This window comes from Echeneis naucrates, chromosome 9, assembly GCF_900963305.1.
Source record: "Echeneis naucrates chromosome 9, fEcheNa1.1, whole genome shotgun sequence".
Lineage (NCBI taxonomy): Eukaryota > Metazoa > Chordata > Actinopteri > Carangiformes > Echeneidae > Echeneis > Echeneis naucrates.
Window position 1 is genome coordinate 21,068,586 of NC_042519.1, and position 23,461 is coordinate 21,092,046.

The 23,461-nt window shown below is 40.7% G+C and overlaps 1 protein-coding gene across 1 annotated transcript in view; it reads left to right on the top strand.

Annotated features, from left to right (window-relative positions):
- Nucleotides 1–23,461, top strand: part of ksr2 (kinase suppressor of ras 2) — a 75,772-nt gene that overhangs the window by 26,188 nt on the left and 26,123 nt on the right. The window contains exon 6 of the mRNA XM_029511250.1: nt 16,757–16,929. Within this exon, the coding sequence (XP_029367110.1) occupies nt 16,757–16,929 (173 nt within the window). The remainder of the gene's footprint in view (nt 1–16,756; nt 16,930–23,461) is intronic.

The window sequence follows — 23,461 nt, forward strand, 5'->3', positions numbered from 1 at the left end:
TTTTTATGTCAGTTTGACTGATATATTTCAACAGATTTTTTTTTTTTTTGGACCTGCTTGAACCATGAAAAGCTCAGTTCTCCTCACTATAGCCGTTTGTGGCCGGGCAGTAAGAAACATATTTGAACGCTTGTATTGCATTAGTAACCAAGAGGAGGAGGATCGTTACACAGAGCTGTAGATCGGTCTGAAGATTGATTCTCGATGGAACTAGCAGGGCTAACACATTGACATAACAGGAAATCATTTCGTAATTAAGACTTTTGTGCGTTGGGAGCAGAGGAGGAGGGAATGTCATATCAGACGATGAGTTAACGAATGACGCAGGACACCGCTGTTGTATTTCCTGTTTGCAAGTGATAATCAATATTTTTTATTTTTTTTTTCCTTCCCACCGTCATGACAAAGGTCTCCACACCTTAACGAAACAGCAATCTCTCCCTGAACAAGTCGCGTTGGTGCCGTAGTGGTTTCAGACGATTGAATAATTTCATATTAAAATGAATGGTTTAAGGGTTTTTGGAAGGAGACACATCACTTGATCATTTAATTTGTATGTATCATTCCTTAAGAATCGTGATTTTAAAAGCAGATCAATGTGTTCATCTGAAATTTTAAGATGTGCACTTTTTTTTTTAAGGACCAATTAGTGCACCTGTTTTTGGACTATACTAACAAATCTTGTGTAGTGATTTTTTTGTTATTACTTTGAGGACAAACACCTTTGGACCTCTGCTAGATATTGAATAAAACACAGTTTTAAACATATGACCAAGATCTTGATTCACTGTGGGTAAGGGCTACTGTTCTACCATTTTATTATTTTAATAATATTTTTTCCCAGTTTGGCTTAATGGCAGAATGGAGATACTGCTGATATTGATAGTATCTGTGTAATTTCAAGAAATCACATTACTGTTAAATTTCCCAGCAGATCTTTGGAGATATATTCTGAGCCGATTTGTCTTGTTCCTATGGTAATAAAATAAAATAAGAACTTCAGGCATGTCCTTAACAAGTAGCATAAACTTCCCAATTAGAATGAAGTACGAAGTAATTTGCAAGTGACACAGTGGCTTTTCTTTTTTACAGTGAAAGCCAATAAAATCTACATCTTTTCTGTACTTCTTATACTTTAAAATCTAAGTTCTCAGATAAATATTTTCCAGTTGTGAAACTTTATTTAAATTTGAGTCTTTATTTATTTTTTTTTGTAAGCTAAAATGACCAATAACAATAAAACTTGTTCTGATGACTTAAAACAAAGATGCTGTCCAAGAACTGAAGCAAACTGTTCAGCACAGGAACTGTTAGTTTTACAGTCACCCTGCCTTCTGTTTGCATCTCTACCTTCATTATCAGTTTGTGAAGAAAAGTCATTCCCCACACGCCAATTAAAGAGCTGAATTCCTGGCATAAAAAAAAAAAAACAAACAAACTAAAAACTGCTGAGTCCATGGATGTCGTCAAGTTTAAGGGAATCTGGGGGAGTATTTAATTTGAAACGAGTCTGAGTCATTAACTGGACAAATGTATATAAACAGAAGGGGACTACAGTTCATGTTCAGTTTTTTGGTTCATTCACTTTTCTCTTTTTTAAGTTTTGTTATTTGCCTCATTAGTGTATAAATACTGTGAGTCAGATCGGATTAATACCTAAAGTGTTTTGAAGGTCTGGCCTTGAAGCTTTCTTTGTTTTTTTTTTTTGTTTGTTTTTTTTATTACTATCACTATTAGAAATATCATGACTTGATGCCTGGTGAGCTGATTTGCAGGCATGCTTTGCGTAGATGGATGAATATGAGAGCAGAAATGCAAACAACTTTAAATCACACAACTTATAGACAAATGAATACTTAACAATATCTATCTTTTTCTAGCCTGTTCTTGTTCCACCATTTTTAAAAAGGTTTTAATTCTTACAAGATAGAAATGGAAATTAGTTAATATGAGAAATATGAGCCTCGCAGCTAAATAAAAAAAACGACTTTAAATAAAAAATAAATAAAAAAAACGACTTTAAATAAAAAATAAATAAAAAACACGACTTTAGAATTATTGAACCGTATCCAGTTGGGTGATGAATTAGTATCGGAGCTAAATAAGAAACCCCACAGCATTCTGGCCATCAGTCAAAAAACTTTCTGTCAACATATTCATTTTGGCGACACATTTTGCAACAGACTGGGTTAAAGATCGCTGCCGGTGGATCAATATGATGCCAATATCACAGTTTGTTTTGGTGCGATGACTGAATCTTCTGGTGAGCTGTGAAAATGTCATCTCATCCCTCTTAACCCTTGGTTACACGATTGATCGGGTCCAGAATAAAATTGTAAAAATCTTACATTTCCATATTCACATATTTCCTTCAAGCCTATTTGCCCTGTTAAATGTCTTTGTATTTTATCTTCTTATCGTATCAGTGAGGTAGAATCATTGAATGGCACCGTTCTTTCCCCACATTCACTAATTTGACTTTAAAATGTGCTTTTATGCAGTTAATTAATTGCTTCCCACCCCACTGAGCACCTGCAAACACACAATCGCACACACATTGTAATCAACACACACAAACACACGGGATCATACACCCTCAAAATCAATTAAACCAGCTGTGCCTTTTTCTGACTATCAAGAGATTTGCTAATCAGTTTCTAATCTCTTTTAAGGATTACCTTGCTGTCACCGTTGCTCTGAAAACACACACACACACACACATGAAAAAAAATTCCTCTGAATTTCACCAAATCAAAAATCCCACTGAAAGACAAAGAACCAAAGGTCCCTGTTGACCATCCCTGTGTGTTTTCACCTTGGGTTTTTTTGTTTCTTGCAAAGGTTGATACATCAAAAAATCTAAGCATGTCATTATTTTATGACTTATGGCTGTGATGTTTGAACAAAGTCCTTCAGACCGAGACACCGTCGTATTTGACTTGAATTTTCATGGAGGCGTATGTGTGTAGCATAAATTATGACTTTGTGAATACAACTATGACTAACAGGCAGTTCACTCCCACCAGCAAATTTTTAATTCAAACATCAGTACTTACAAAAAAAAAAAAAAATCAAAAACACAAACCCCAAAAAAAAAACAGACAAACAAACAAAGAAAAGAAACCTTCAAATTACTTACAGGAACTTACTGGAAAAGTTAACTTTGTAACTTGTAACATAGTTATTCCAACCTTTTCAGGTTGTCACTCTCTTCTCTCTTTACTGCTGTTATGATTAAATCCTGAGCTACATAAAGTGGTAGACTGCTGTGTGAATGAATACCGGACACAAGATGGAACAGCTATGAGGCCTTTGTCCAGTCAGTGACGTCTGGGGCTGCAGCACCACAATAGCTCCCTTGTTGATGAATGTTATGAAATCATCAGTCAGAGATGTTTAAGGTCAGAAGCTTTATGCTGATTCTTCTTTATCCAGTGGAAAATAACGTAGACATAGCAGCCTCGGGGACGTCACTCGTATAAATATGAGGGCGGGTTTAAAAGCTCAAAGTGCAGCTTGACTCTGTCGAACTTCAGGCTAAAAGTGGGCAAAGAGGTGTGGCCTGTGTGGAGCCAAGACTTCATGTATGCTGGTTTAAGGCGAGCCTTCATCAAAAAAACAAACAAACTGTGCCGTTGACACGAAGGAGGAAACGAGTTTTGGAGATCAAAAACCTTTATTGACTGCAAATGTGTTTATTTCAGCTATAAAGTTAAACATGGAAGTCTTTGGAGACTGACTGATGGAGCCACCGTCACTACTGTGGCCACTTGAGGAAGTACAGTTTTTGTTTTTGTTTTTTTTTGGTTGTTGTTGTTGTGCAGCTGTGAAAGAGGGGCTTTTTCTGTGCTTTAGAAACCCTTACATGATGAGCCTATTTATTTAGTAGGACGTGTTGAAACAGTCTGGAATCTGGAATGATTTAAAATGGAGCAAAAGGATTTTATTTTTCCTGGAATTTCATCATTTCACATCAATAAAGCTGCACATGAAAATCAACAATGCTTGTGTGACGATTGTGAGAGAAAACACATCCAAATAAATGTTAACTTTGGGATTAAACACGGTCTGAAACACATTAATCAACAAACTGATTATATTTCAGCATGTACCAGCGTCTGCTGGTGGAGTATTTCTTTAAAGCTGCTCAACATGTGAATAGTTTTACTTAAAAAAAAAAAAAGGCGCGCCGGATACCCAGCACCACTTAAACTTTCATCTCTAGGCAGAAGTGCGACAGCAATTTTATTTTGCTTATGCTGCAGCCTTTTTATCTCTCTCCCTCTCCTGTCTTTATTTCTCAGCACACACCCCCCTGTTGCCCCCCCCCCCCCCACCATGCCCTTTTCAAAGCGGAGAGGCTCTTTGGGCTGGAGTGTCAATTAATGAACCTCGTTGTCAATGTTAATGAGTAGTAACATGTGTGCGTCGGAAAAGGCCAAGTGAGTTTTCAGTCTGCCTCAGTCCCTCTTGGCACGTCACACCAAGATCGTTCTGGAAGGTTCGCGTGCTTGTTTCTCCACAGTCTTCTTGTCTGGCGACCCCCCCCCCCCACCGGTGGAAATGGTAATATTATATAGTTAATGCCACCTTATGAGACTTTCACAGCTTTTTGAGTGTTAAGCACTTTCTTATTGAATCGGATGTTTGCTAATAAATCACGTGGCACTGGGGGTTGGCGTGATTCACCCTCTGCTCCTCTCTGGGTAATTCTGCCATGCAACACTCATGGGGGAGCGAATTTGCATTCATTCCATGGCTAATTTTGCTGTTTGCTTTCACTGAGCTAGTGTACACATTGTATATCCCTCACCCTCCCTTCCTTTCCCCTTTCTGTCTCTGTTTCCTTTTCTTTCTTCCCTTCCCTCCTCTCATTATGCGTCTCTTCTGACAACTCGTCAATTTGTTATTTTACCGTCATCTGTAACATCCACCGATTCAGTCGCAAAATACATTCTTCTGTGTGATTTAGTTTTCTTGTGGCGCTAAAGGAAATCGGGATGGGGCCATTGCTTCAATGACCGAGCTCAAGTGTTGAAGCTCACGCCGAGAAAAGTGCAACCTTAAGGTGCCAGTTACTCAAAAGCACAACTTCTAATTTAAATAAACTAACCGGAATTTTCCAGTTTCCTCAATCTCACTTTGAATTTCAATGCAATGCAATCCAAAATTATAACAGCAGATTGCAACTAAACAGACAGTACTTTCTTATTTGATGCTGTTAAGTAATGTCCATGGACAAATGAATCCAAGAACACAAGTCCATCGTTTCCTGTTCAGACACCTCAGAGTGACCTGGTGCAAATATTACATGACTTCATTCAGCTTTATTTACATTAAATCAAGACCACATTTAACCAAAAAACAAAACAAAACAAAAACTAATTCACCCAGTTCGCTCATGGCAGGATTTATTAATGCATCTTCTGATGAAGCGTTGTGATAGCCAAGCTCTGGCAAAAGCTACTTTGTGTGGTGTCACAAGGTCACAAATGAGCTTTGATGATGTTTAAGCCACATGAAGTACAGCAGCTATCTGTGAGCACAGAAGTTAAACTCTCTTTTAACCTTTGAGGTAGTTGGAGCAACAAACAACTTTGCGTCAGGCCAAAGAACACCATAGTCCATTCCACTGCCTTTTGTGAGCTGTCACTTCATAATTAGAAAAGTTTTTTTGCGCGGGACCTAAAAAACACGTTGCTGAGGAAAAAAATGTGAAGAATGAGAATTTATTCTGACTTTCAGTTTTCAGTGAATGCAAATAATAATGAAAGCCTGAATTTAAAATGTTTTTCTTCTCTTATTCGTGGAGACATTTTTTGGTCAGTTCTTTCAGCATAAACTCGAAATCAGCTTGTGTGTGTTTTGTTTGGATTTGATAGTTTGGTTGAAATGAATTTGTCTGACCCCGTCGGTGATGAAATAGACAAGACCCTGATGTTTATTGTGCTGATAATCCCGCTGATTGAGGAAGCAGCAGCTGTGCTGAGTGTGCATATGTTGCCAAGCAACAGTCAATGTGATCGGTGTGTTTCTATCAGATTCATAATAAATAATAACTGAGGATGTCCTCTCCTCAAACTTTAATCTTGATTGCGGCTTGCAGAGTCATTAATATTTATTTTGTGGAGAAACAGATCAGAAACAGAAGTTTTCAGGTCCTTTTTAGATGTACGATACCAAAGTGGACAGCTGTTACATCCGTGCTGATGCTTGGCTATGCTCACCATGAAGGAATCTGACATCTTTATTCTTAATCCCCGTCTACTAACGATCTGTGATTGGTCAACCGTTTCTCAAGCCAATCGGTCACCTGTTCTGGGAGGTGGGCCACGGTTCAGAGAGACGAAACCAGGCTAATCTGGGAACATGGACTGAAGTGCTGTTGCCATGGCTGCCTGCAGCCAACCATAGCAACAGTTATCTATAACTTGCGCGGTGACTGAGAACGAGGATGAAGCTGTCGACTGGAACTGAGCTGTCCAGTGTGAGATTGGATACACACCCGACAACTTCAACTTCAAAGTTCATGTGGCTGTGGTGCAGTTATATAAATTTAATGGTCTGAAGTAATATATATTTTTTTAAATTCTTGTCCACGTAAAACAACATAAACCAGAGGGGTTCAAAGAACAGCAGCTCCAGGAGAAAAAAAAAAAAGGTACATTAACTCTCCTCTATTCAGATGACTTGAAATTACTCCTATTTGCTGATCTTTGTCTGGCGGGACAGATGTGTAATCTGAAGGCATGTTTATGGTGGTCTCTGAAAATTTCAGCCAGCGTCAAATCGATGCCGCTGATACAGAGATACCAATCCGCCTCTCCCATGGGACACACACGTCGCCACATTAGCCGACGACCTCTGACCGCTGAGGATTATTGGTCCTGCATGCTTTGCCGTGTGGGACATTCGCTGCGTTTTAAGTGAACTGCAAAAAGCCAACGTATGTCAAAGTGATGAAGTAACGAGTGCGTGTTTCAGAGAGGGAGGGGAAAGCCACGGCGCCGGTGGCTTAGGGGGGAATGCGAGCGCGTATCTTCCTTTCTTCACGAACAAAAGCTCATCCATGTTAATCAGAGTTTTGGCCATTAATGGCGGGTCAGGAGTGAAGGCATGTCAACAGACAAACGATGCCATCTACCCCCACCCATCCATCCAGCCATTCAATCATCCATTGGCCATAATGAGCACTTATCCTGGACTCTGCCGGTGGCCCAGAAATTGGAGTCATGATTATGAATTTATATGAGTGTTTAGGAGTAGCGGTTAGCCCAAATGCCACTGGTTGCTGGTGGAGAACGCATTTATTGAGCTGATGGTTTTTCTGTGGTAATGTTGATGCGAGTGTTTGCGGGAGCTGGTTGGGGTGATTCGTAGTTAGAGAAGACGCAGATACCAAGCTGAATACAGGAAGGATTTATAGCTTTTACACACTGACCGAAGCACTTAGTTAATTTTTGGCGGAAATCGAGTTTTGCTTTTGATTTGATTATACGAATCCCAACTTTCCCGGCAACATGATTAGTTTAATTTCAAACATCATGCAGGAAGATCAGCCAGTGAAATTGGAGCGAGAAAGCGATGATGTCAAACACATCAATGACGAAGACAGAGCACGGAAATAGGCCGTATTGACAGCTGCCGTCTGATTTATTTAGGAGTGGGGAATGACTGTTTCACTACCCAATAACCACAAAAGGAGTTATTACCGTCATTCATCATTCAGGCCATCAGATGGAAGCTTTCATCTCACTGCTTTGTTCTGATGTTAAAGTCAAGACAGATAATATCTGCTCCAGGTTCCATATTGTCCCTCTCTCCGTCTCTTTAGGCTCGCTCTTATTTATTGCTCTGCCTGCGCTGCGAAACTACCACTTAACCCACACGGCTCTAGGCCATCTAGCATGTAGCTGTTTTCACATCCAGCGCTGTTGCTTTAATACTTGAATTAGGGAGCATAAGGCTTGAGCTATGGTTTCATTTTGACAGAATTGCAAAAATAAATTCTGATTCAATTGGATGTTGGGGAAAAACACACAACTGATTATTTACACGCACACACACATTGGCGTGCGTATTAAGAGAAAGAGGCTGGAAGACAAGAGGGCCTCCAAATTTGAGAGTGCTTATTTCTTTATTTTAAGACACTGACATATTTGGACTATTGATTTAAAAGGTTTAATTTATGTATTATATAAATCTGGAATTACAACTACACAGATGTCAGCATTATTGCAGGAAATATGGGCCCCCTTTCTGAGTTAAAGCATTGAATAATGGCCAAAGAAGTTTCCACCACCAATATAATGTCACAGTATCATTGACCTTTGACCATTGGGATTTAAAATGTCATATTGTCATTTCATCCTACAGAATTTTTGTGAGTTATGGCCAAAAATGTTTCCTGTTTGAGGTCACAGTAACCTTTAATTCTGACCTTTCACCGTCAGAATCTAACCCGTCCATTCTTGAAGCCAAGCAGACATTTGTGCCAAATTTGAGGAAATTCCCACAAGGTGTTACTGAGATACTGTGTTCACAAGAATGAGAGGGGCAAACAGACAACCTGAAAACAGTGCCGCCAGCCTGGTTTGTTCTTAACACAGGCATACAAAAAAAATTTCTTTCTTAGTCATGTAAATGTACTAAATTTATACTGAACCTACACTGAAGATATTAGAACAGAGAATAAATACTTAAGGGCATTTAATTTGCCTGTTTAAAAGTAACTCAAATAGTAAATTTTAATAACTAATTTGGGTAAAAATTGATTGTACGGTTAAACCAGTCAATTATTGACACAGACATCTTTTGAAATGTTTTGGTACATGTGCAGCCCGGGGCTGTCATGAAAAGTCCACAAATTAAAGGACAAGCGAAGTAGCTGTTTGAATTTGAATTAGCACTTGAAGCCTTGACACGCAGGTATTCGTCTGCTTTTTCATGAGGATAATTCTTGGAAGCCGGTGGAGGGGATGTGTCGTGAAGACGGATATTTGAACACCTGTTTGTTTTTTAAGCTTTGGGGATGAATAGTTCTCTGCTCCCATTCATCCCGAACAATCTAGCTGCAGAATGCTCACATAGACAGAAAAAAGGACAGGGATGTGCAAAAGGTAGTTTTTGAATCCGGACCATCAGTGGCAGACATCCATAATTTGAGTGCCAAGAACAATCCATCATTGATCGACACCAACTTTTCCTGGGTGTGGGCTCTCAGAGCATTTTAACACAGAGGAGTCTTGCTATCAGATCATTGCAGGCTCTTTTGTAGAACCGTAGAGTCACTTGGATTGACAAATTATCACCAGGTGGTGGAGAAGCCAGTGCATAACAGTGTAATGACAGTAAGCCACGGCGCCTGCAGAGATGGAAGTAGACTGAAAAGTTGTTTTTTTTTTTTTCAAATCGGGACTCTCACAGCTGCTCAGACCTGAATACAAAATATAATTTTCCACGGAAAATGTTTACGCAAGAGAAGCGTCTTTCAGAAGATTCACAATGAGAAGTGACGATGCAAAAACCACCGATCTAACACTGACCGTATCACATCTAACTTAGATGCAGAGATGCTTTCCCCCGTCTCCATGACAACAACTCTGTCCCTCGTCTCCACTTCTGCTTCTCATACTTTCTCACCAGGGGTGAGCTTCCATTATGCAGTTTGAAACTGTGGATCAAAATGGGCGTTGCAGTCGCAGTAAATGTCTCTTTGCTTTTGTAGTTGTTGTGTGTGCTAATCACTCTGAGTCCTGAGATCTTGTGCTAATGCAGGTTTTCCAAATCCAGAGGAAAAGTACATTAGATTAGACCCCATGAATACATAAAGTGGAAGAAGTGCCTTAAAGCTGTACTTAGAATAAATTACATTCCGCCATAATTACTTACTGCCATTACTTACTGTCAGTGAACAGAGATCTTAATGTTGTTCAAGTGGAAGAGGAAGCAGTTTGAAGTGTTCTGCAAATACCAGAGTCCGTAACAAAGTTATACAAACCGGATTTTTTACTGAGGATACCCCCCCCCCGCCGACGGCGCACTGACATCTACCCATGTCCCAGCAGGAGATGCAAAAGAGTAATTGATAAAAGATTGGGAACAACAAGAGAGAGAAGGAGAGGAAGTGAGTTTGCTTGTCAACAGGTGATTGATAGATGTTGTCACAGTGATACAAAAAGCTTGTGGGTACACACACACAGTGCCAGACACACCCTCTGTATGTTACCGTGACACATGCTTGTTATCAAGCATGCTGTTGAATGTTTAGTGGCGATGTCTGGAGCGGCGGCGCAGCAGGCGAGATCTAATTTCCTCTATAGCAGTGAGGGCTGAGCTGCTACGTTTCACTAAATCCAGCCGCTTTACTGTGATGCTCCTATGTCACTGTGTTTGCAAGAAATACAACATTGTTAAATGAAATTTATGGTGAATTTCAAATTTAAAATTTAATGTGTAAATTTACAGAAATAAATATCCTTAAATATAAAACCCTGTAAGTGCTTTATATTTAGGAATAGCACACATTTATTATTTATATATTTGTGATTACGTATCTATATACAGGTCCTGCATCTGGACCTGTATTCACTCACACATAAAACTGATAACAGACTGTGTTTTTGAAAAGGTAGAGAGAAACTCAGTGATGAAATTGATCTTTTTCCTGCTGAGATTGAAGGGAAGATCTTTGTACAGTTTAATGATTCTGAAATTATTCTACTGCCCAGAACGGAGTTGAACAAAGAAGCTTATTTAAGTGATTCTTTGCTCATTTCTACCTTTATTAGGGACACAGGATGTGTTGGATTGAAACCAAAGCTACTTATGCTCAGTTCATACTGAGAATAAATGGTATGAGCTCTCCCAGATGAGCTTTTGGGTCTCCAAAGTTTATTTCTAACATGTGATGAGCCAGATATTTTATTTTATTTTTCTTTGAGGGGGGGGGGGGTATGGCAGAAAATTACACTGACCAAAAATCCTCAAAGTGGGATTTGAGAATATTTGGGTTATTGTATTTATAGTGCAATGACAACAAAATCCCTTCAGATGAGGTATGTAATTGGCTTTGCTATACTGCTCCAGAAAAGAAAAATAAAAAGCCTACACAGGGCAACAGGCTGCCAGCTTTTATTCAACTCAGGAACGATGCCACCTCTGAAAGCAAGGCTACTTTTTTCAGATGAAAGCGCTTGCAGTGATTCTGTGTTGCAATCATTATTCTGGCCACCTTTACTTCATTTTCACCCAACTTTATTAAAGCAGCAAAGAGCTCTGACTGGCAGAGATATTATTCCCCAGTTGTATTTGCATAAGAAGCAACAGGGTGCTTTTTTTCAGCCGCATGGGCTTCATATTTCTGAGCTATAACCTGAAGGGAATCCTGCAAATCATTTACTCGATTGGTGGTTTTAATTAGAAAGAGCTGTTTACTGTTTTGCATTATCACTGCTGAGATGTGCATGTTGGACAGTGTTAGGAAGGAAGCTGTGCAATATTCATGACCCAGCCTTTTATTTTTATTTTTTTTAAATCCTCTCGATTTGTGAGAGTGTAAAGGAAATATGTCACATGAAGGATCGCTGCTCTCCTGCTTTCTCCTCTGTCTTGATCAAATGGAGCTTTTACTTGAAGGTGTCACTCTAATTAGCATCTCTGTGAGTGTATGTGGGGGAAGCAGTGGGTTGACGAATGCATGTGTGTGGGCATGAATGTCAGATTGCGTGTTTTCCTCACTTCCCTTTCTTCGTGTCTTTCAAAATTTATGGGATTTTTAAAATTAAAAAAAGTGACAAATTGATAGGTTGGTGTTGACATGTTACGCTCTAGGTGAATATATCTAATTCTTTTTCAACCACCCACACCGTTAAGTCGGATAAGTAAGATCATCAGCAAGATAAAAGAAGCTATCGTCTACAAACATCAGGACTTTCTATTCCCGCATTAATGCAAATACGGTATGCAAACTTTACATTGCACTTCAGAGTAGATACAATAAAACTTTATTTCAGAGAAAACTGGGTCAATCAAACTGAAGGAAGAAAGTAATAAACATGGCAAAATGAGTAATTTAATTATATGAATGACACCAAAAAAAAAAAAAAAAAAAAACAACTTTAGTTCATTTTCCACAGTGTAGGAGACCCAGAGGGATGAAAGACTCAAAAGTGCCGGCTGAAATGTGAAGCAAACATGATGTGATTTCTGTGAGAGATGCATCGTGATGCAGAATCCTAGACTAGATCAAAGGGCGACTTCACTATTTGCACCTTTGCTGATTTCTCTTGACACTTGACAAGACACCCACTTCCCTCCTCTTCTGTCTTTCTGTATTCTTCAAGTTTCTCTTTCCTCGAACCTTTCATATGCTGAGCATAAGAGACGCTTTCAAAACTACGGAGACGACAGCCTCCCGTTTTCAAAACCAAATTTGGGAATCCTCTCCTTTCTCTCAGCATTAATTTTCCCAAAACTTCCTCCCCATCCCCTCCCCGAACATCTAAAAATCATTCAAGGAGAGGATAAAGGCATGCATGCAGTGAGATGAATGGTTTAATTTAGATTTAAATGGCATAAAAGTGGGCCAATCGGAATAGCTGACAAAAGCTCTATGATGGAAAAGTGATAACCTGCAGGCGGCTTCCTTATTGCAGGAGATGGGAATGAAGTGCTGGGTTGGTTTACAGGTCTAATTGCATGACTCACTGTTTGGACTGAGAGGCTGACATGGGAGGAAAAAAATCCAGTGAGTCCTAAAAGGCAGTGAGCGTTGCTTTGCATGACAAGTTAAGATTCACAGTCTTGAGTTTTTTAGTTAAGATGTATGCATTTTGACGGGGAAACTCTTCCTTTCCTTTTAATACCTCATTCTCTCATCTGCAGCTTTTATATTTGTCTCTGCAGCTCAAACAGCGTCTTCTGGCCAGATTGCATGTGTCCTGTTTGGTTTTCATTTAGCTCTGCTTCACCTGTACATCTCTCTGCAGCTTATCCTCCCTGTTGTCTGTTCTCTGGCTCCGGAGACATCTTCCCTCGTGTCATTCACTGTCTGGCCTTTGTGTACACCTCAGACATCCGTTTAAGAGTCCCATTTATAAACTTTAAAAAATCTGATGCTGTCACTCAGCTTCAGAGCTCTTTCAGACTTGCTGCCACTTTCCTAAATGCCATTCAGCTTCAGCCAGAGCAAAGGACAGTGTTGTTGTTTAAAGGGCAGCTTAACACAATTGCTTCACGCAGTTGTGTGCACAGCATATCAGAGCATCATGAGGCAAGTTCAGTTCAATTGGGTCATGATTAGCATTAGAGGGGAAGTGGGGAATTAGACATTCAATAATCTCCTCAGTAGTTGCACTAATCATTCCAGACTGCATTTTATCTATACTGAAATGGCAGGATGTTGTTTGTGGACAGTACTGAAAGGTCAAAAGGTTAACTGAAAAAAAAAAAAAAAAACTTCTCTGCACAAAGCCACCAAATTCACCCTTTGCAGACCAGAAGAACATATTTATGGTATATAATTCAGTGGGACTGACTCATCCTAGAGATAACATTATCTCTGATGTGTTGATATATATATACAGCCGAAAGTAGAGGAAAGCAACACCGTGTTTGCTGTCTGACAAAATTTCTGTCTGAATCAGATGATTGCATTCATCATCACAAAATTCCCGCATCTTATTCTTATCTATTTGGCATGGTGACCTCAGTGAGTAAGGTCAGTACTTTTATCCATGGTGTTATTCCAGACGGCTTTCAGCTGCAGTTTGGACGATCTGCTGAGCTGGAACTCAGCTTGGTAACCAACTTCTCCTCATTCCAGACGATCCTGATCTCATTACAGCTCGTGGTTGGAGGCGCAAATTTGAGAGAACCAAGTGTGGCACAGTTCACTCGGTTCATAGTTACCGCTCCCCCACATGAGGATTTGTGTACTTACTGGAGATATCTACAAAAGTTTTAGCCACACAAATTATGTGACAAGCTGACAAAGACAAATTGCACTTTCAGGAGTAATTATATGAAACAGAAATTTGGAATGACAGGTCTCCCCAAAGGAAGAGGGCGGACAAAACAGAAGCCCGTGATTATGGGAAATTATTGGTGGCTTGAGATTTGACGTGTAAAACTCATTTAAAAAGATATTATTCAAGTAATTTGCAGGCTTCTGCCAAAAAGCTGGAACGTAACCACAGATGCAGCTGTTGGGTGTTGTGCGGAAATTCCCCTTCTCTGCTTGGACCAAAGCACCACTTCATTAAGCCTTGATCCATTCATCAAAGCGTCCAAATTCAAATCATTGATGCTCCTCATATGGTTCCTTGTAACGGATAATTCTTCAAATTTATTTATTTATTTATCCCCCCCCCCCGCTGCAGAAATGAAAATGGTTTCTTTTGTGTTTTTGCTGTTTCTTTAACTTTCTGGATTACAGCAAACAATTTCTGCACTTTCTGTTCAGACTTGCTTACACAGAAAGGTTTGTGCAAGTCAACGCCATGGTGGTGGAGTTTAAGAATGGCCAGACAGAATCAAAATCTTTCATTTAAATATATTCAAATTTTTGATTACGGTTTAAGCTGTCTTTATGCCCAGCTGTTTTAAATGAGGGAGCTTATCGAGATGAATTGTGTGGGTTTTATAAAACTGATGAAAAATAATCTCCATGCTGTTCCATCAGTTCCTGCTACTGCAGCTATTATTCCATCTGCTGCAGTAATGAGGCTTTCTGTACACTAGATTACTCTTTGCACTGGTGATGATTATTTTTGTAGGTATAAGACTTAATATATAACAATTATTAAGACTGACAGTCACGCTATGGGTCAGCTTCAGTAATAAATTTGCATTAAATCCATCATTAAGTTAAATTGGAAATTCTCATTCATCATAATATATCAAATGAATTGTCTCGTGTAAGCTTCTCTCTTTCGATCCCGCCTGCTTTTGTCATCCTCTCAGCAGTTTGTTTTCCTTTTGGGCCACCTGCCAGAGGCTTATGAAAATCACACACAACCTTTCAGGCGAGCCCTTAATCCCATAATTATGTTGTTACACTACAAGTGTTAAAAGCAGTTTTATAGTTAGTCTGTCGGGTGCCAAATTAGTTAAAATAACTTAGCAGAAGCCGGTGTGCATGGATTCACAAGTAGTTTTCTCCTTCCTAATTTATTTTTGAGATGTTAAGCACAGATTTAAAAACAATTCAATGATGAAATACATGCTCTGCTGTGCGATGACAACAACGTACACTTTTCTTGGTGCAGCGTTTTCTCGCCCTGCTTCGTCCAACAGGGTGGTTTCATTACCTCTCCAAGAGCTGGTGTGAACCTGCTGCAATCAGCCGCGGGGCCTACAGTATGTGTAGGTGGACAGAATAGTAATCATATTTAGTGCTGGGAGTAGAGTGAGCTTTCCCATAAAGATCCAGTTTCATATGACTTCTTCAAAATGCAACATAAATTGCATCTACAGTGTAATATGGTGGATGTATGCGGGCTGTTGTGGGTGGTACGTCTGGTACGTCTGTCTGCCTGTGACCATAAAAACCTCAAAAGCATGAAGTCAATGTTGATGTCTTTAAAAATGTTGTTAAAAAGTTGTTAAAATTAGTTTTTAAAGAGAGGAGGGGAGACAAGGGGATACTGGAAAATGCAACATCCATATAAGAGCAGCCTAGACAGGCCAATAGTTTTTGGACAGAATATTTGCAGGGTACCCACCTAGACACAGGGAACACACAACAAACACACAAACTCCTAACAAACAGCATAAACTAATTGAAAATTCTATTTAACTAACTGCTCTTATATGTCTGCTACTCGTCTGAGTCTGACTGAGGCTCAGACATGTGGATCACTGGTGACCAAAGCCTTGTCAGCACAGAGAGAGAGAATTTGCATCACCGTGCTCACTGCTGCCAGCTGCAACATAACTTCTAGGAGATGTCCTGTAGTAGCTGATTTTGGCGCGGAGCGAACTCTTCAGTCCCTCTGATGCTTTCTCCAGTGCAAATCATCTTCACATGAAGTCTTTCACATGTTAACCGAATGCAAAACTGCAGTGGTCGGCATCACTTGAAGGTCATAACACATCCAGCTTTTGAAGTGGTGTCATGTTGTGAGGCCTGGGGCGGCTGTGGTGCATTAGATAGAGCAGGTCGTCCACTGTTGAAGTTGTTGAAGTGGTTTTAGGGAGATACTGAGCTCTAAATTGCCTCTTCTTTTTTTTTTTTTGTCTGCATTTGTCCTCATAGTTTAACACCACAGGATGTCAGCACTATATGAGATTGATGCAGCTAAATATTTTATGTGTGTGGCCATCACCAGCCTTCCCTGGAAGCTAGTTTGTTGATCTTTATTGAGGGAAATGACCTTTGTGTGGCAGGCAGGGCGGTGCAGGTGGTGCTGGTAAGAACTGGTGGGGTGAAGAATGCCGTGCTTTTCCTGTCACCTCAGGATTAAGAGGGTCCAGAGGGTTTCCCTATTCCCTAAATATGACTGAGACCATCCCCAGGGCTCAGAATTGGCTGTGTGGTCGCTGCGATGTAAATGACGGCCTTCCTTTGTGCCGCACTTTGAGTGATCGTTGAGACTAAACTTTGTTAATTGTTGCAAGCCATTTGCTTAAGAACAAAAACAAGCCTGTTCATCTTGTCTCCATGCGAATATTGACGTTCACAAGAATTTAAGGAGCATTCCCCCCGTTGGCAGGTCAGATGACTGTTTTCTTTTTCTTATCTTCTCTCCCTCAGAGCCAAGAAGAAGACCAAGCCCTTGAACCTTAAGATCCACAGCAGTGTGGGCAGCTGTGAGAATCTGCCCACGCAGCGCTCGCCCCTCCACAGTGAACGGTCTCTGCGATCCTTCTTCTTTCCTTCCTTCATCCCCTCCACACCTCCCGTTCATGCCGAAACGCCCTCTGCAAGTAAGTCAGCTCTTCTTTTTTTAATCAGCTCACACTCAAGCATTTATGAAATTAGATTTTTTAATGCCTTTAATATGTGCCTCTCATATTCTAATCCCCTCTGACGTCTGATTATTTAGTTTTGAGGAAATGTTTAATTTCTTGGGTGTCATTTTGCTCTCTTGAGTGGAAAAGTCGAGTGCATTATAGAGTTGGACTCGGAACGTGGATTGAATGATTGTATGCATTTGTAAGCCCATTTTAATCTTTGTGATCTCCCTGAAGGCAAACTATTCCTATTCAGTAGAATACTTCTCAGTATTTTCTTCCCTTTGTCCTAAAGGTAGTTTTGCAATCGTTCTAAATCTGGGCTCTCAACCAAACTAACTTCTCCAAGTTGGTGAAAAAAAAAAAAAAAGAAAAGAAAAATAGCACTCACACTCCCATAATGATTCTTTTGGTTAAAAGTGTACTTTAGTAGGTCTCTGCTGGAAAATGCAAGAAATGATCAACCGGGCCGGGCCATAATGGGTCAGGAGGTGGTGTGTTACTGCACCCTGGCAGTCTTGTTAGCTGCAGCATTTACAGGCAGACTGCAGAAAGCACATGCCTGAGGAAGGAAGGAAAAAAAAAAAATTAAAAAAAAAAGGAAGTAATGAAGGTCATGTCAGGAAAGCAGTGATACATAGCTGCCACTTAGTGTGGTGAATAGCTGTGGACCTTGACTAACAGGTATGTGGGACACAGCCATGCATATTCATTTGAGGCATGACGTGGAATAATCATGCACCATATGCATGAGGGGGCAAAGAAAAAAAGGGCTTTAAAAAATACAGATGTTGGAATGAAAGCAGCACCCCTGCAGGTATAGATTCATCGGCATCGCCTGGCTGTATAATGCACGTGTGCTCAGAGCAGTAGCACAATTCCACTTGAGAACATTTGGCCCAAAAGGCTTTTTAGTATCACTTTCTAATGAGGTAGTTTTTACAAAGAGCCCGTATTTTGTAATGAAGGACTTCTTCTATCAGTGGTTAATAAATAATTTACTATTGTAAGCCATTAATGGGAACACAGCTTGAGAAGAATATCCTCGCAAATGGACCTTTTAGTGCCGCAAAAATACCAACATCGAGTTCTTAATCCATAATTAATATTTATGATTTAAGACTTGAAGGATTGTTGTAAAAATCCTCTGATGTCTTTGCTGAGTTTTTCTGTTGGCAAAGCAGCTGCAGACTTAATTGTTAATTGTTAAGGCTTCGACCACTGATGAGGCAGAATTTTCACAATTTGGCAACCAAAGGTTTTTATTTTTTTCTTTGTAACTTATTTTTTAGCTGTATTTTAATGTTTAACTATAGACTTGGGCAGAAGGGCCCTTATATTCGCTCGAGGGTGTTGAAACGTTTGTGCTTCTTACTCAGATTTTAGCTAAATATGAGGTGAGCAGATGAGAAATTACTGACGACTGAGTCTTGTGAGAGGAGTTCTTTGCTCTACTTGAAAAGGAGACTGTAGACCTGCTTTTTCTGAAACTAGAACGAATGGGGACATTATATTTGATCAGAAAGCTGTAAATAATGATTACAAGCCTGCAGTTATTCACAATGAAGCCATCCCCCATGTCTCCACCTGTACATGTGTGGGAGTGCATACTGACAACCCACTGAGCTGGAGCGTCGACGTTAACAGTGTCTGCTCCAGGCTACAGCAGAGATAGTACTTCTTACGCCGAGTTTTTAGGAGGAAGCACATGCTGCTTTTTTATCCTGCTGTACTAGAAAAGCGTTATTAGTCACAGTGGGCATCGCAGCTTTGTTTGGAAACCTGCCTGCTCACTGAAAACACAAGTTAAGTTGTCCGCTCTGAAGGTTGATTGAGTTGTGCACCTTTATATTGCCAGAAATATCACCTCTGACCTTAATATGAGCTACTTCCCTCTGCCCTGTTTTTTTTATATCTATATTTTCCAAACGCAGACTCCACTGCTAACATTTTTTTTTGTATTAGTATCATTGTATTGGAAGAGGTCTGTTTTTGTCTATCAGTCGATCTCCATGTTACTTTAAAACCTGCTCCTGCAGTGTACCTGATCGGCCCGTTTGTGTTGTGCAGCAGCCGCACTTCAGCATTGTGATTACCGTCCTAATTATTAGTGCATCAACGTTTAATTCATAACTTCTCATCTCTCATTCCCAGAGAGGTGCCATTTGGATTTTTATTTATTTTTTTTTGCAGCTGTACTAGACATTTCTTTGTGCTCTTGCATTCAAGTTTACTTTTATTTATGTTTTTCATTTACCTGCCATGTTTTTGTCTAAGGCTTAGTCTCTTTGGCGAAACATGAAAGAAAATCTAGCGTGCTGCAGCTGATGGAAGGTGTCCGTGTGACAAATTAATTGTTAAATACTACAATTTGAATTTGTACTTACTTAAATATAACTAAGGTAAAGTTAAATATTTAATTTTGCCTCAGTTGCTCTGGGAGCTATTTGCTTTTTGAGGAACAGCATGCACGTGTGTTTTTGTGTGACTGTATGAGTATGTGGATAGGTATGTTTGTTTGTGTTTGCATTCAGTCTAGGTCCACGTCTGTGTTTGTGATTACAATATCACTGCCGTCTCATACGTCAGGAGCGGCCAGCCAACAGTATTTACTCTCATCTCTCTATTCACCTGAATCAAAATACGCGGCACACCCACGGCACCGGCTGACCGGAGGCTGTCTGCTCCGGGTGAGTCAGCACCCAGCCCGAGCTGAAACGTCAGTGCTGTCCCAAGAGTTTGTTTGGCTTTTCACCTCCAGGTACAATTTGTGATAGTCGGGCTTTTGCAAAGTTTTCTTTCATAAAAGATTCATAGCAGTAAAAGATGTAGATGGTATCTGCCGACAACAGATATTGTTTGCTGAAAAGGATAACGCCGGCAGTATTTACTACTGTGAGCATTATACAGTATATAAATAAGTCGTGTTTTGTGGAAAGGTATCCTCAGCAGCTGCAGAACGCTTAACAAACGGCACTCTCAGCTGTCACATTTCTAAGGGTCCTTCAAAAATAACCTTCTTTTTCATGAAGACAGCAGTGGGTGGATCCTTTCGTGGCCTGTAGCACAATTTTGCGCTCATAATGAAAATAATATAGAAGCAAACAACGCCAACGGAAAACAAGAAAGTCACGCTTTGATTACCCGTTGTCAGTGTTGCTATGCAACAACAGTGACACTGATGCAAAAAGCAGGAACCCTCCATAAGCCAGACTATCTTTATTTGATTTGGCTACGTCTTAGCAGTTCTCTGCTCTCCTGTCAGCGTACATCAAGTCGTAGTGAAGCCCTGTGTAGGCCAGACATTATGGAGGGAAAAAAAAAACAAACATCTGATGCACAAACACCAACAACGGTCTGCAGACAGATGATGAGCGTGTGTAGTCAGCAGGTCGGCTGTTAATTTTTTCATGCCTTCCTTGTGTTAATAATGAAGTTCGCACAAAAAATTGTCAAACAAAACACTCGGTGTGTTTTTTCTTCTTGTTGTTTATTTTTTGTTACCCCTTTTGAATAATAAATGCTCAGTTTTGTGCGTGTCTGCTCTCACTCCCGGCGATATGAAAAGCCAATCTGAAAAGTTGTGATGGTCGTTGTGGGTCATTTTTCTGGCTCACCTCGGACGCATTAGGCAGTTTGAGCTCACGCAGTCTGCAGCGAACTGACGCTGCACCGTGTGATGACGTCAACTCCGAGGTCCATCACCGGCACACACACACGCACGCACACCTGCTGCAAAACTGATGTGTGTGTGTGTGTGTGTGTGTGTGTGTGAGAGAGAGGGAGAGAGAGAGTGGGAGTCTCCGAGTGTGTGCTTGTGGACATAAATGGCTTAAATGTTCTTTACAGTCTTTGTTCACAGTTCACCCTGTTTGTTTCTACACGTGTCTAATGACATCACCTCGCTCTCCCCAAACCTCTTTGCAGTCGTGCAACAGATCTCCTAGCAACCGTACGTGGCATCACTATGGAGGTACCTGTGAGCATTGACATATAAATAATGGCTACAAATATCAGCTAAATTTGAAACAGGGTGACGAGGAAGAGCTGCCCTGGAGGAATAGTAATCATGAATCAAGTAGATGCACAGTATATGCAGATGCTTGTCATCCAACCAGGTTTGTGTTGTTGACTGGAAGAATAGAAACGAGTGTATTTTCTGTTATTCTCTCCATTCTCTGTTTTGTCTTGTATTTTCTTAAGTAAAATGAGTCTGTTTTATTTAATCCAAGAACCTGGATTGTCTGAAAATGCATCTTCTCCTGCAGCAGCTCATCAGTACAGAAAACAGTTTGTAAGGTGGTAAATGTTTTGCAGGTGCAACTTAATTTACTCTGTTTCGACTGCAGAAATCTTACCTCAGTCCAACTAATGAAACCTTGCAGACGAGGTCATAAACTCCAGTCAATAAGTGAATCGCTCAGCCGTCGCTATGTCGGCTTCTTGGAAGGTAGAGGCAGGTGTTGAAAACAGTGTCACAAGTCAGAAGAGCCTTTGTGAATACTGTGCTACAACAGCATCTTTATTGAAATGCTTTATTTGTGCCTCCGTCTCTTTTGTGAACTTTGCAAACTCTGCTGCCGCAAAGAATAAATTAACTTTTAGTCTGGGATGAACTTTGCGTTGCAGTTACTCTAAACAAACTGCTTTAATAGCCAATTAGCCAGCATGGTGGCAACAGGTTTCTAATAACAATCAACTGCCTACTACGACATTCTCCTACAAATAAGAGCGTGCAAGTTGTGTATATTGTGCATTGAATGCCTCGTACATGTTTGAGTTTCCCATCTGTCAGCGCTTTGGGATCTTAACTGAGCCATGGTTTCAAATTGATATGAGACAGACTGGCCCAAGGAAGACATAAGACCGCGACTGGGAGACGACGCATGGGTATTAAACCGCAGGTTTGTGTATTTACTGAAACATTAGAGGCTCGCCATCAGCTGGCGGCATCCAGGAGGAATTGGCCTGCGGTTCAGCCGACAGGAGAGTTGGGCGGGGGTGCATTACATCACCCGAAAGCCCTCCGTCATGTCAGATTGGCATCGCCGCCAAAGTCTGCTTTGTATGTTGGCCGGTTAACTCGCCTCTCACGCTTCGAGCCATTTGAGTTCTCCAGCTGAGCAAGAGTCTACCGAGCCATAAGGCCTCCAGGAATCATCTGTTCTCCCATCCCTCCTCCTCTCTCCGTCTCACTGGCACACTTAAACTCTCGGTCTTTAAATCGACCCCTGCTATCAGTGGGGCCTCGCGGAGAGACGTGTTTCAGCCATTCTTTCAGTACTGTGATTGTTATTGTTTAACACAGGAGTTTGGGCGAGTGTGTGTGTGTGTGTGTGTGTGTGTGTGCGTGCGCATGGGTATGTTGGGTATTTGTAAATCTACATGCGTGTTCTTGCCCGTAAAAAAAGATGTCCAAAAAAAAAAAAAAAAAAAAAAGGCTGGTCAGCGTGGAGCTGTTGTCATAGCAACCGAGCAACCTGGCTTTGCCTCCTGTTCATCGGAGGAATGTATTTTCTTCTATCCCTCATGCAGGGACAGAGCAGGAAAAGAAAATGAAAACCAAAAACAAACTTGTGTCTTTCTGCTGCTTCCTTGCGAGCTCTCGCTTTGTGTAACGTCTCATGGAAGCACACGGATGAGGAACGATGAGAATATGGTGCGCAACAGCCTGTAACATATCGCTCATATAACACTTGTGCTGTAATGCAGCACATTGTGCAGCAGACGCCCACACTTTTTATTTTTTTTTTTTTTACAGTCCTGTTCACTTCTTCCTCTGCTCCACACAGTCCACTGTACACATGCACCACCAAACAGGCTTCAGCTCCTCACTCAAAATCTGTTCTAAAGTTGTTAATGGGTGAATTTCTTTGAGATTTTAATGCTAAGCTGTTGCTTTTCTCTTCATAAATACTGTATTCATACTGTTGATTTCATTCAAGCATTTGAAGCTGTAAACCAAACTGCCACTTTCTGCCCATTGAGTTATATCGGACCTTGATAATTGTGGTTATGATGAGAGTAGGTGTGGGTGAGACGACTTTGTGGCAGTGCCACAAATGAGAATAAACAGAATTTGTGTGCGCTTACGTGTCATATATTGCGCGTCTGTGTGTGTGTGTGTGTGTGTTGTTGTATTTTTTATTTATTGTCACACGCTCTGCTCTTTCCTCTTTCACCCGCATTAAACATTTCTCCCCCGCGGGGGAAATAGCAGTGTTTAGCGCACAGTCAATCATTTGGAGAGGCATCTCAGTTTAACGTCAGATAAACTATATTTGGCTCAAAATAGATTTAAGTCATCGTTTTTATCTTTGCAACCCCCCCCCCCCCCCCCCCCCCACACACACACACACACAGACCCCCCTACTGTTTAACCCACACACAGGCAGAAACGCATATTCTTTCATCTTCCTGTGTAGCTTAATTCTCCTCTTAACCCACACAAACATACACACACACACACACACACACCCCACGGCCTGCTGCATGGTGTGTCATG